The sequence below is a fragment of the Myxocyprinus asiaticus genome, chromosome 20 (assembly GCF_019703515.2).
Source record: "Myxocyprinus asiaticus isolate MX2 ecotype Aquarium Trade chromosome 20, UBuf_Myxa_2, whole genome shotgun sequence".
Lineage (NCBI taxonomy): Eukaryota > Metazoa > Chordata > Actinopteri > Cypriniformes > Catostomidae > Myxocyprinus > Myxocyprinus asiaticus.
The window spans coordinates 28,193,794-28,208,602 of NC_059363.1; the positions used below are offsets into that span (position 1 = coordinate 28,193,794).

A 14,809-nucleotide genomic window follows, 5' to 3' on the forward strand; every position below is an offset into this window, starting at 1 on the left:
GTGAATGTGGGAGCTTTTTGTGTGTATCTGCACGCATTTTGTGAGTATGTGCATGCATTTTGTGTGTATATGCGAGCGTTTCATGTGAATGAAAACGGCCCCTTATCCGGGAGCAGTAAACGCAATTCCAGCTGTACAGACAACAAACTGACAGCTAAACGGAGCAGAGTGCAAGCAGGGGTCTCGAGACACTTTTCTTCTTCTTCTTTTTTTTTTTTTTCAAACTACATTTAATTTGACACTCCATCCTAAAAATGTGGCATTTATGGCTAGAAATGCTGGAAAAGAGTGAAACTACAGTAAGATGCAAAAAAGCATCCATCCATTCAGTATTGACGCATGTGTACAGACAGAACGCAAGGACGTGTCTTGTGACAACATCTTTTAAAGCTGAAGTGTGTAATTTCTATGCAACTAGTGCCACCGAATGGCATTGCAAAAATAAACATCATTTTCAAAACAGCATTCCGAATACATCCTCGTCTTCCACCGATCGAACAAACAGATGGTCCCGCCCCCCGCTCACACCATTGGTTAATTCAATGTTGTTGTGTAATTTGAGAGGCTGCTTAAAACAAACAGGAATTTCAAACATTTTTTAATAATTTTTGAACGTCTTATAGTTGTCTCTGCATATTAAGCTGGGATATGAGAAAGTATTTTAACTCCAGAAATGTTACTCACTTCAGCTTTAAGTCAACAGATTGATGAACTCAATTTGTAAAATGGATCGCTGTGGACTGTAGGCCAGTGAATCTGAATTATTATATATTATATGTATACTTATTTTGATTATTACATTTTGAATTACAAGGTGTTTCCCTGCCTTCACCCCAAAGTAGCTTCAGCATCCACCGTGACCCTACTCATAGGATAAGAGGTTATAGAAAATGGGTGGATATACTAAATCATGTTTATTTGTGGGTCTTTTGCAGCAAATATTGATGTGTTATTAATTGTGATGAATTAATCAGCATATCATGTAATTAATTTGATTAAAAATTGTAATCGATTTGCCGCCCTAGTTGTTAATAAATGGAAAACAACAAAGAAGTCTGCAGTTTAGGCCTATACTGTATAATGTTAATAATAGCCTTTCCAAGGTGCACTCAGTAACCTTTGTGTGATATGGTGAATTACATTTTTAACAAATAGTATAGATTAAGAGTACTGACAATCATATTAGTTTTGTCAAATCTTAAAAATAATTATTGACTATTATCTTGGCCAAAATGCCTATATAAGTGCATCCCTACAGAATATAAAGTTCTCTGAGAGGCAAAACACACTGTTCTGATGTAACATCATTTTCCACCACAAAGGGGCATCAGTTCCTTACAATTTATTACTATCACAAAACGGAACAGAGATTGAGTTCATTTTATACATTCATGAAACAAGTAAAAATCACCGGCTGACAATTACAGTTGCTTCAGGTCACTATAGGGCACAGCTGCATGTGAAACTTTTCAGGCTTGATTTGCTCCTCATGTAAACAATCCCTGAATTGCAACAAGCCTCTTAATATTTTAGAATCTTCCCAACATTCTGAGGATGGCAATTGTATCCATTTATCAAGGGACCTGTTATAACCTTGCACACACTTTGCTTTTCTCATTCTATGTAAATGTATCTCTTTCCCAGACTGCAAATCTCTGAGCAGGGGAAAGCATTGTGATCTAATGGAAGAATACAGTGCAGGCAAACCCTGAGGTACAGACCCGGGACTGGCTGAGCCCAGCAGATCTGTCTTGACTACTTCATAAACAGTCAAATTTCTGATGAAATTCAGCTGAAGCTTTGTAAAATGCAAAATATGAGGGCTGGCACAGAGCTGCCGTGCTCTTATGAAGCTTAATATGACTCACTCCTCCCCACTGAGCAACAGACGTCTTTGTGCAAGTGTACTAAACCTTGCCATCGTTTCACAGCCGTCTCACCTTTTCAACATTATGTTCAGCATATGAAAAGATGTCAGAGTTTAAAAGAAATAACTCTTTATGCACTTTATGTTCAAGGTGCATAATTAAGCAAAAAGTTACAAGAGGCCATGCTGCATTGTGAACATTATCGTGAATAAAGGGTGTTGTTGCATTTATAGAATAATTATAACATAATAAAATTAAAAAATTATAAAAATTGTCATTAAATACACTGTTACTAAGCAACTTAAGTGCCATCCTTCTTTTAAATTTTTTTTTAAAATGTCACAATTATTATTATTATTATTTTATTTGGAATGCCCAATTCCCAATGTGCTCTAAGTCCTCATGGTGGCGTATTGACTCGCCTCAATACGGGTGGTGGAGGACGAATCTCAGTTTCCTCTGCATCTGAGACCGTCAATCCACGCATCTTATCATGTTGCTTGTTGAGCGTGTTACCGCGGAGACCTAGCGCGTGTGGAGACTTCACGCTATTCTCCGTGGCATCCACGCACTACTCACCACTCGCCCCACCGAGAGCGAGAACCACATTATAGCGACCACAAGGAGGTTACCCCATGTGACTCTACCCTCCCTAGCAACCGGGCCAATTTTGTTGCTTAGGAGACCTGGCTGGAGTCACTCAGCACACCCTGGATTCGAACTCATGACTCCAGGGGTGGTAGTCAGCTTCTTTACTTGCTGAGCTACCCAGGCCCCCTCAAATTTCTTGACGTTCTTTACGCTCTCATAAGTGCTGAGACAAGATCGTAGTTCACAATGGCTTGCGTGTTCACAAAGTTGTGTTGTTTAGTGCTAAAAGCAATGCAAGTTCTTGCATGAACACAGAATTTATCATTTCAATTTGAATTTTTGGGTGAACTATTTTTTAAAGCCACCTTTTTTGAAGGAGAGCACTGGCTGAGATGTAAAATAACTTTTTTTTCAATCATATGCTGGAAATACAATTTAGCTTTTTTATTATCTGAATAATACAACAAATACAGTAATTGACAGATTAATTGATTACGGAAATAGTTGTTGCAGCATTTGTGACATTGTGGTAGTCTGATTTCCCAAATCAATTAACACTGTTTTGCACTATATTCTGCAGTGAAAACATCACCTGCTTAAAGCACACAACCACCTACTTTCTAAACACTTGCTTCTGAACGGATGTCTATAACTCGGTCACGTGTAGGTGCACGTGCACAGTCACACTTTCCGATCTTGGCAGAGTAAAGGAAAAAAGGGGAAGAAAACATGTGCTCCTTCCTGTGAGTGCCCACCTGCGTTCTGTGCCAGATCACAGAGGCTCTGGAGTGGCCTAATTTGTTGCGGCAGGGTCCTTTGTCGTAATGGATCAGGAGGAAGTCGTCCTGTCAAACACAGAGAGCATTACGAGAGGCCACTCATTATCTCGGTGGGTGTTAAGAACAGCTGCATGAAAGACACTGTTGTATTTACGGCCTTCATTGAAGGACTGAACATGCCAGATCAATGATGGGCACATGACCACCAAAAAAACACAGTAAGATAGCAGCATGCTGTTAAAGGAATAAAGGAAATATGCCGTTATCACTCTCATGTTGTTCCGAACTGGTAACACTTTCTTTCTTCTTGGAACACAAAAAGGTATATTTTTGAAGAATATCCTGGCCATTTTTTTCCATTTAATGAAAGTGAATGGAAACTGGGGCAGTCAGGCTTCAGAATGACAAAAAGTAAAAGCAAATCATAGTAAAATTAAGTAAAATCATGTAAGTATCATAAAAGTGGTCCATTTGACTCATGTGCTAAACTCCAGGGCCATATTTACAAAAAAATGTATCTTACCACTAGGAGTTCTCCAAAGAGTTCCTAGCTAAGAATCTTTGCTTAAAACCTATTCAAAAAACTGCTAAAAGCAAGTCTTTAGGCAAGAGTAAAGGCAGAGTTGACCTCATTGCTATGGATGATGTCACACTATATGAGCACTATTTCTTAAATCAGCCAAAGTGATTGGTAGACAGTGAGCTGCTATTTGTCAGCAGATGTATTAAACAGACAGCGAGTAGTAGACCTATATTATATTATATTAAATTATATACAACAGTTAGTTCCGGTCCTCGAATCTGATTGGACGAGAGATGCTCCATGAGCACTGATGGTCTCACACCATCAGCACTCGGATGCTTCACTGTGTGTGTATCACTCTGCTTGTGTTCGTGCCGTTCTAAACTAAAGTGTAAGAGCAGTGCATATGTGTTAAGAGCTACGTTTTTTTTTTTTTTTTTTTACATTACATATGTTAGCCAGTAGGTGGTGGCAAAAGACCATTTTTGTGTATAATATGAGCCAGTTGGTGAGGTGAAGTGAATCCGCATCAGCCACTGTTCACATACAACAGCGCTCCGTGATTGCTACTACACTACTAAAGCTAGGAAATAGCTTTAAACGGCTTTAAATGAACAACTTCAGCAGTATGGCTCATCACAGCTGAGAGACACAATAGACTGATTGATTACACAAACTCAAGGCGCTTACCTCTTACCGGAGTTTACACATTGGATACATACTGTTTAAAATGGCGGAGGACATTACGGTTTCTATAGTGAATGACTCTAGCGCACCGGCTACCACGAAATAGAAAGGAATACCCCTGCTTGGATGGCTATCTTACCACTGAGAAAGCTGATCTTCAGAAAGCTGACAGCATCTCTGCTTGGGAGTGGCAACAAGTGATCGCACACGCTCCGTCTCTCTCTCTCTCTCTCTCTCACACACACACACAAACACACACACACACACACACACACACACACATCCATCCTTGTTTATCCAATAACTTGGCAGAAACAGCACAAGCCGTGATACTATTTCTGAAGTGACATTTTTGAATTACTAATAAAGGCTTGGACGCATCATTTGTTTGAACAAGCAACGGCAGATTCTGATCCGTCGCGTAATAAAGTAGTTCCATGCACAAATGCGTTTTTATGACCGTACTCAGTTTTTCCTTATTTTTTTACATTTACTTGTTCATTGAACTGTTGTTTATAAGCATTATCACACTCGCAATCATGCTATATGGCCCTAAATCAGCACTGCTGTGATTACCTATGGCACTCGGCCTGCGGCCAAATCACAGGGACATATCGCACTCCTGCTTGTGTGATATTGCTTAAATATTATATTATATTATATTATATTATATTATATATATTTTTTTATATCACATCATATCATATTATATTATATTATATATATTTTTTTATATCACATCATATCATATTATATTATATTATATTTTTTTTATATCACAACATATCATATTATATTATATATTTTTTATATCACAACATATATTCATATCATATTATATTATATTATATATTTTTTTATATCACAACATATCATATTATATTATATTATATTATATTATATATTTTTTATATCACAACATATCATATTATATTATATTATATTATATTATATATTTTTTATATCACAACATATCATATTATATTATATCATATATATATTTTTTATATCACATCATATCATATTATATTATATTATATTATATTATATTTTTTATATCACAACATATATTATATTATATCATATATATATTTTTTATATCACATCATATCATATTATATTATATTATATTATAAAGGAAAGGTATAAAACTAATAAAGTGTTTGTATGTATACACAAAGCTAAAAAGAAAATAGTAAAGTACCACTTCTTTAGGATGGAAATTTTTTTTCGGTTGATGGACACGTCTTCATGCTATGAAATGAGTGTACATCCCGTTTACTGCATCAACTAAACTGTGTAGCCCAGCGATGGCCACGAAGGCCACCTTATTTCTCTGCGCGCATCCACAGGAAAACATATAAATTATCGTTTGAAGGATAGTTTCATCTGACAAATGACTGAGAAACTCCCAATTTATCTGCATTACACAGTTGCATTTTGCCTGTTGCCAGGGAAAGGAAAGTTTAACTGGGTGTAACTGTAGACTTTATCTCCGGTATAGCGGGGTTGTTTCGGTGAGTGGGAGAGGTAATTGCATTACTAAATAAGTTTACAATAATGTAAACACCCTTGCGATACAGGCGATACCTTTTTAAAAGGTCAATGTCATAATAATTAGGGATGCACCGATCCGATACCTGGATCGGTATCGGTATCGGTTCCGATACTGAAGTTTTTAAACGGATCGGGGATTGGTCCGATGAGCTCGATCCAAATCCGATAGTGTGTGTTAGTCATGTTTGTTAATGTCAAGCTCCAAAAATGACATAAAAGAACCATAAAAACACCATTAAAGCAGTTCCTATGACTCGTGCATTTTATTCAAAGCCACTTGAAGACGTGCGATAGCTCTGTGAATCGCAATAGGCTGTGTTTAATAAGTAAATAGTATTTTATATTTTATAGTAATATAGTATGCACACGCAGTGCTAGCACATTAGTGAATGGTGCTGCTCTGTTGACACACACATAAGCACACGCAGCCCTGGGTGATTTACTCGCGGCTATTTTTAGCCTTCACGCAGTGCGCAATATTTGAGTGCTACTCACGAACAACATCTCAGATATAGATGCTCAATAGTTCGGTTCACTTATAATTTGCATTTAGAGGTGCATTTTAACAGAATTTGAATAAGAAGTTATTTAAACTTCTGTGAACTTGCCTACAAATATACAGGACTGCCTGGAGAGTTTAGAATGTAAAAATAAAAGCGTGAGGGTTTAAAAAGTGCATGATTTAAATATATTACTGTTGTATTTAAAATTAAAATTAAAAGTCAATAATAACAATATTAATAACAATATATTATTATTATTATTATTGTCATCATTAGTATTTGTTTACAATTTATAACAATATTTAAGTTGAATGAGTTCCAAAAAATAACTGTGTGACTGAAAAGTGTACTGATGTCTTACAACTAAACTGAACAAAAAAGAGTCCAGATGCAAGTTGAAACATTTTTGAAAAAAAAGATCTTCTACTGAAGATTTGAAGACTGGAATTACTGTTAATTTTGCTGCTACATTATCCAGTATACTAGTTAATAATAAATTTTTTCTTAATAAGCTATACATTTATATTGAAATAATGTGTAGTTAGAGGTTTGTGTTTCTTTACATATTAAAGAGTATTCCCAATTAGTTCCACACAATAATGTAAAGATATTCTAAACTGATTATGCAAAAAAACAAGACTGTATCGGATCGGGATCGGTATCGGCCGTTACTGAGATTTCCGATATCACAATCGGATCGGAAGAGAAAAAGTGGTATTGGTGCATCCCTAATAATAATATCATAATATACACTCCAAAAATATTTTAGCCTATTTTGAAGAATAATGCATTTCAATTTCACAACAAAATTCCATCAAATTGCATTAAGTTGTCTTTAACAAAATTAAACGAATAAAACGTACATATATTTAAGATTTATTAATAACATTTTGGTGTTAAAAAATACTTTTATGGTGCCGTTTTTGTCATTTTGGAGCTTGACAGCTTCAGTCCCCATTCACTTTCCATATATGTAAAAGAATGAACAGGATATTCTCCAAAAATTCATCTTTAGTGTTCCATGGAAGAGAGAAAGCCATATGGGTTGGGAACAACATAAGGGTGAGAACATTATGACAGAATTTTAATTTTTTGGATGAGCTATCCCTTTAAGATGAGATATTTTGCACTCTGACTAAGTGAACACTTACGTCCAAGGACTCCAGGCAGTACCAGCAGAACGCGTGCTTGCAGTTCTTGCACATCATCTGGGCACAGCCCTCGTCTCTCTCTATGTAGACTTTACATTTGGGACAGCGTTTGATTGGGGCGTCGTCATCACCAGCCTTAAAAAAAAAACTGAAATAAATAGAAAGATAGAGATTGAGGAAAGAAGACCATGTGTAAAAGATAAATATATAGAGAAATAAATGAATGAATGAAAAAAGATGCTTGCCCAGGAAAAATGCCACAATGCTAAGGTGTTGCCAGGGCATTGCTATGAGGTTGCTAAAGTTTTCTTAGTGGCTTTTAGCATGTTGCTGTGCAGTTGCTAGGGTGTTAAAATGGGTTGCTTAGGATTTGCCAGATGGTAGATTACTGGTCCAAGTCAAAAGAGCCTAACCCAAAGTTCCTAGATATGGTTCTTCCTTTAATGTAAATCACTGGGATTTTTTGCTTGTTTTATCATCTGCAAGGTGAAAACTCAAAGTGAAACGACACCTCGCATCAACACATTTATGTACTGTAATGCACCACTAATATAAGGGTGAGAACGATAGGGAGACAGTGGAAGGAGAATAGAAAGTGAAAAGAGAGCAAGCAAGAAAGAATATTTAGAGAAACCATTTGCATTAAACTTTTAAATTTCACCTATGAAATTTCGTTGAAAAAGACCTTTAAAGAGGAACCCTCTAAAAGCTGTCTACGATAGACTCTTTTTTTTTTATACAGACAGGTCTGTCTCTTTTTATGTACTAAAGAGTTGTGGGCCAGGGATAGTGTTAGCTGGTAATGGAGAGGCTGACCCCGAGGGACAGAGCTGACAGTTACAACCCCATTCATTTCCAGGACAATTCACAGCCTATTAATCTAAGAGAAGTGACACTGTGCAGCAATCCTCTCATAGCCAATTAAAGAGAAGCCACATTTCCTTGAAACTGGAGAGGCACAATCTGACTCATACTGCATTTAGTAAATTAGTATTAAAAATAACAATAATTGTAATAATAATAATAATAATAGCAAGAATATCATGTCAGAGGCTATTTGCACTAAAGATGCTATTTGCACTAAGTGCACATAGTGATAGATGCTATTTACACCCCTAAAAAGATGCACAGGCATCTGTCTAAACCTACTGGGCATTATTGCCTGCTGCACCTCTACCAGTGCCCTTCAGTCGTCCATCTACGGGGTCAAAGGCCAGGAGCCACCCATCAAATATGCTTCGCCCCATTAATCCCGGAACATCTCCTGGTGGTTGGGCAGTGGTCAGGGATGTCTCCCTGCCACCCCCGAAGCTGGGTACTGGATCCTTTTCATTGCTTCTAGTTCTTGCATCCCCATCGAGACCTTTCTCCTTTAGAGGTCGTACCATGCAGCCAGGGATCATGCAGCCATTTCCATCAGAGACTTCTTCAACGCTGATCCAATGATACCGATGTATTTCAATAGATGCTGCATTGATCGTCCCATAAATTCTCGATACCCGACCTCCACAGAGCAAGTAGCAGCCCTCCATCCATTTTCCCTGCACTCGGCAGTCAGATTAGCATATTTTAGCATCTTCCTCTCATAGGATGGCAGCTGTAAGGCATTTCTTCCAAACAATTCTACATCTGAAAGACAACGTGGCAAGCTCAGCCATTTCCTGATGTAACTGTTGGCTTTGTTGTCCATCCTTCCCACTGCAACGATCTCACACATTTTTAGTGGCCACATCAGGCAATGATACAATGAAAATTGGTAATATCACACCTTGTATTTGGTCTATCTTATCCAAGCCCTCTTTCCGTTGCTTCAGAACCAACCCAGCCATTTATCTGAAAGATCTGCTGTGTATTCTCTCCCTAAACTTCGAATGGGCTGCTCTGCAGCACCAGGATTCTTCCCCATTCACTTCAAACAATATCTGGTCGCTCCTAACTCCCTTACGAATGGAAAGGATATGTGATTTTGTTGGCTTAACCTATATCTTGGCCCATGATAAAAACTCTTCCAGCCTTTTAAGAGTCTGTTTGTACATGCACCAGTCTGGAGGATGCTTGTGACATTGTCTATATAGCTACGCAGCTCTGGCAATCTCACTCCAGACTGTGCACAGATTCCTCGGCCATCTGTCTGGCACCAAAAGGAAGATTTCAAATGCAGCTGTGAACAGGATGGGAGCGATTGAACAAATCTTTGCAGTTCCCTTATCCAGTTGCTGCCAACCAGTTGTGTGCTCCTTGTATGATATATTTTCAGGTGCCCATAGTAACTGTCCACCAAGCTCCTAATACACTCTGGTGCATAGAAAAACTTCAGTGCATAGCTGACGAGCTGGTGTGGAACTGATCCATAGGCATTTGCCAGGCCGAGCAGAACTACATGGAGTTCTTTCTTGTCTCTCTTGGCAAGACTAGATCTGCTCCCAATATTATTGATAAAAAATCAAAGGCATAAAAAACCTGGTATGCCTGCCTTCTGGCAGCTTGTGTCTATGTATCCATTTTTTAGGAGGTAGTTAGACATCATCCTTCCTACCAACGAAAAGAAAATTTTTCCCCCACATTCAGTAGAGCAATACTCCTAAACTGACTTAATGTTGCTGGATTTCTGTTCTTTAGGAATGAAGATGGCCACTGGCCTTCGCCATTCAAAAGTACGCACTGCTTCTACCAAGCAACTCTTAGTAGTCTACATAACAATTTAAGAATGGGCAATTTAAGAGTTGAGCAGCTCTTAAACAACCTTTACGGTATTAATTAAATACTAACATAGAATATCGGGCATCACTGCAGCATGTTTATTGTGTTTATTTAGTGTCCCACAGACACCATACACCAGCCCCTACCCCTAAACCTAACCTTAACCCACCATTATAAAAATTAACCATGGTTTTATCACAGTAACCATACTGTTACACCATGGCATTTTGTAGTAAAATCATAGTAGCCACAAAATTAAACATGGTTACTATAATAACACCATATTACTGTAGTAAAACCATGGTTAATTGCATTAAATGGCTATGGCTTCCGCTCAAAAAGAAGAAAAAGAAAACAGTTACTAGAAAATTACTATTGTAAAACCATGATTCATTTTACCTGGATCAAACCTTTCTCTCAACTCACCGACAGTCACCGTGACCAAATCACTGCAAGAAACAACCTTTATATTCATTTTTATTTATTATTATAAGTAGTAATAAAGGATATATTAAAGGGTTAGTTCACCCAAAAATGAAAATCCTCTCATGATTTACTTACCTTTAAGCCATCCCAGATGTGTATGACTTTCCATCTTCAGCAGAACCCAAGTGAATATTTTTATAAGCAGATTTCAGCTCAGTTTGTCCATATAATGCATGTAAATGGGTGCTATCAATCTGCTGGCTTTCTGACGATCCAAAAGGCATTTTTAGACAGCATAAAAGTAATCCACATGACTCAATCAATCAATTGATGTCTTCTGAATCAAATCTATAGGTTTGTGTAAAAATAAATAGATAATTAAAACTTTATTAACTTTAAAAAACTGTTTCCTACCAGCAGTCAACGCATCAGTGACATAAGCGCAATGGTGCATTCACACGAGAAGTCAGAAGCGAGCGCTTTGTACACAACAGAGGAACGAACGTCTCAAGAGTTAGTTCATTTCAAACAAAAAATACAGCGCTGGGCAGAAGCAATGATTAAAGTTAAAAACATTTTAAATGATACATTTGGTTCTTATACCAGCTTATCGGTTTGCTACAGAAGACATTAATTGATGGACTGTCGTGTGGATTACTTTTATGCTGCCTAAATATGCCTTTTGGATCGTTAAACAGCCAGCAGCCTGATGGCACCCATTTACATGCATTATATGGACAAACTGAGCTGAAATCTGCTTATAAAAACCTTAACTTCGGTTCTGCTGAAGAAGGAAAGTCATACACATCTGGGATGGCTTAAAGGTAATTAAATCATGAGAGAATTTTTATTTGTGTGTGAACTAATCCTTGAAGAGTGGAGACAGGAAAGAGGATGAGAGAAAGTGGGAAAAAACTCGGGTCATGCGCACGAGAAAAGCACATCCACACCACTGTTACATCCACACCACTGCAGCGACACTGGAGGTGCAGTTTGTCTTCAATTTTTGTGTTTCCAGCAGACTATTGGAGTGCAAATAGCTGGGCTGTGTGGCAGATGTGATTTACACCTAGTGCAAATTGTCACTCCGTAATATGATTATTTCAGATTTTAATGCTATACATAATTTAAAGACAAACAGAATTGATATTTGTGGTGTAATATATTAATCAGATATTCATCACGAAAATTATGTACTTTCTATCGATTTTAATCTATAGGGGTGTACTTTTTATCTATTTAATCTATAGGGATTTGACTGGATTGTGAAAAAAGTACTACAATTTTATTGGTAAATTTAAAAAAAAAAAAAATAATAATAATATTAACCCTGCCCACAAGGTCTTGATTACATCTCCATTTTCAGAGGCAGAGAAAGTTATTTAATTTTGATTAAATATTATACAAAAAAAACCAAACATTTATTTTCTTTTAAATAACATGCATATATGAATCGTGTACAATAAGACCAGTGGTATTTATTAAGAAAGTACACTGTAAAAATATTGCAAATAACTTTAAAATGTACTTAATGTGGTAACATTAACTGTTTTTATTCAAATCGACAACCATCACTTTAATTCAAGGAACAATAATTTGATGGTGTCTGAATTAACTTAAAACATCAGGTTACAGAAATGACAGTTTTCTCTCAGAGTCAGATCTAATAGGAAAAGCTATTTAAAGGGATAGTTCTCCCAAAAATGAAGCGTAGCATTAGTTCAGGCAGGTCACGTGAGTCAGGCTTGCAATCAGCTGACACCCAGCTGATTATGTCATCTACCAATACAATTCAGATGCTAATCAGAGCATTTCTATTTAAGTCCTCCATTTATATGCAATGCCTTAGCTGCCTTTCCACTGCATGGATGCAAGCTGCACTTGACACCCTCCTCCATCCGCAACTACACCTCTTGGATGGCAGCTTTGCTTTTTAGTATTCTCTACATCTGTCTTGTTATTCTGTGCTCTATGACTACAATTGATTGCCAGTTTGAAATTCCTATCTTCAACGTGTTTTTGCGCCTTGTTCTTGAAATACAAAGTGATATAAAGTATTTGATTTTTTTTTAAGTGTCCATTTAATCTATTATGCAATAAAAGATCGAAAAATGTTGCACTGTCAGAATGTAAATTTTTTTTTTTTTTAACAATATTGTAATATTTCTGCTGGATCTGTTCTGTTACCCCTGGGGTTTTGCTGCACTCACTGCTCTGTCTATGCATGGCTTCATGGATGTGCGGAGAGTTTGCCCAGAACAGAACCATACCACCAACACCAACAGATGCTTCATCACTAAGTCAAAAAATAGTCTATGAAGTATTCAAGTCTATTCTTTTTGACGTAATTGGTCCTGACTGAAATAAAAATGATCTCATCATTTACTCACCCTCATGCCATCCCAGATGTGTATGACTTTCTTCCTTCTACAGAACACAAATGAAGATTTTTAGAGGAATATTTCAGCTCTGTATGTCCATACAATACAAGTGAATTGTGGCCAGGACTTTGAAGGTCCAAAAATGACATAAAAGCAGCATGAAAGTAATCCATACGACTCCTGTGATTAAATCCATATCTTCTAAAAGCGGTATGATAGGTGTGGGCGAGAAACAGATCAACATTTAAATCCTTTTTTACTGCAAATCTACACATTCACTTCCACATTATGGTGCGGAAGTGACTTTCACTTTCACATTCAGCCACCTACTGGTTAGGGCTGGTCAAAGGTGGAGACTGATGGTAAAAAAGGACTTAAATATTGATCTGTTTCTCACCCACACCTATCATGTCGCTTCTGAAGACATGGATTAAACCAATGGACTTGTCTGGATTACTTTTATGCTGCCTTTATGTTCTTTTTGGACCTTCTGAGTTGTGATCACCATTCACTTGCGTTGTAAAGACCTAAAGAGCTGAGATATTCTTCTAAAAATCTTTGTTTTTGTTCTGCAGAAGAAAGAAAGTCATACACATTTGGGATGGCATGAGGGTGAGTAAATGTAAACTGTACTTCTCCATTGGCTGGATTTTCAGAGCTTGATACAGAGCGGTATCAAATGATAAAGAAATAGATCTGAAAACTTGAGAGGCTGTATGCAGTATGTATTGTGAGTAGTGTGGAGTAATTCACTCCAGTTCTTGTTAAGTGCTCATTCCTGCAAGACCTAAGATCAGGGTTGCAAGGTCCAGCAAAAATTTTAAGTGTCCTATCACTGTGTAAAACTACAACCCAGGATGTTAAATTGCATGTTTAGTGTCCCTCTTGATACGTTTTTTGAACTGTTCGCAATGGCATACTACTCTATGCTGTTTTTGCAGTATGTATAGCCTCCTGTGCACAGTATGTGAATTTTCTGCATTCACAGATTACCTGGATGATCTTCTACACCGTTCAAATGTTTAGAATCACTAAGACATTTTTGTTTTTGAAAGAAATTCACGTTTCTGTTCACCAAGGATGCATTATATTGATCAAGAACACTGCCACAAAAATTTGTAATATAATGGTAATCTAAATAAATGTTTAACATTTTTATTTATTTTTAAATTAAATTATCTGTGATGGCAAAGCCCATTTTAGCAGTCATTACACCATACTAGTCATTTCTAGTGGTGGATTCTTGGATAAACAGAAAGTTTGAGGAATACAGCATGTATATAAACAGAAACAGTAATTTGTAACATTATAAATGTCTTTATAAAATCTTTGAGTCATATAGCATTCTTGTTGAAAGTATAATTTTCTTTAAAAAAATATTCAAATTTCATAGTGATTCCAAACTTGAATGATAATGTAATACAATAGCTACATTTGCCAAAATGTGCAGAATACCATTAGACCACATTGCATCGAATTCTACAGTATACCCCATGATAACCTGAGGTCAACTTCAGTATTAAGTGTGCTGACTGACTGAATTAGAAGCAATATCAAGCATTATTTTTAACATTTCATTATTCTTATATCAGACACTCAAATTATGTCTGAAAAGGCATATGACACAAAAGTGTAATTATTTT

The 14,809-nt window shown here is 36.8% G+C and overlaps 1 protein-coding gene across 5 annotated transcripts in view; it reads right to left on the reverse strand.

Moving 5' to 3' along the window:
* Window positions 1–14,809, reverse strand: part of LOC127411267 (probable E3 ubiquitin-protein ligase RNF144A-A) — a 76,627-nt gene that overhangs the window by 5,600 nt on the left and 56,218 nt on the right. For all 5 annotated transcript variants that reach the window (XM_051646708.1, XM_051646706.1, XM_051646707.1 and 2 more), the window contains 2 exons: window positions 7,660–7,807; window positions 3,215–3,304 (listed from right to left, as the gene is read on the reverse strand). In XM_051646708.1, the coding sequence (XP_051502668.1) occupies window positions 3,215–3,304; window positions 7,660–7,807 (238 nt within the window). The remainder of the gene's footprint in view (window positions 1–3,214; window positions 3,305–7,659; window positions 7,808–14,809) is intronic.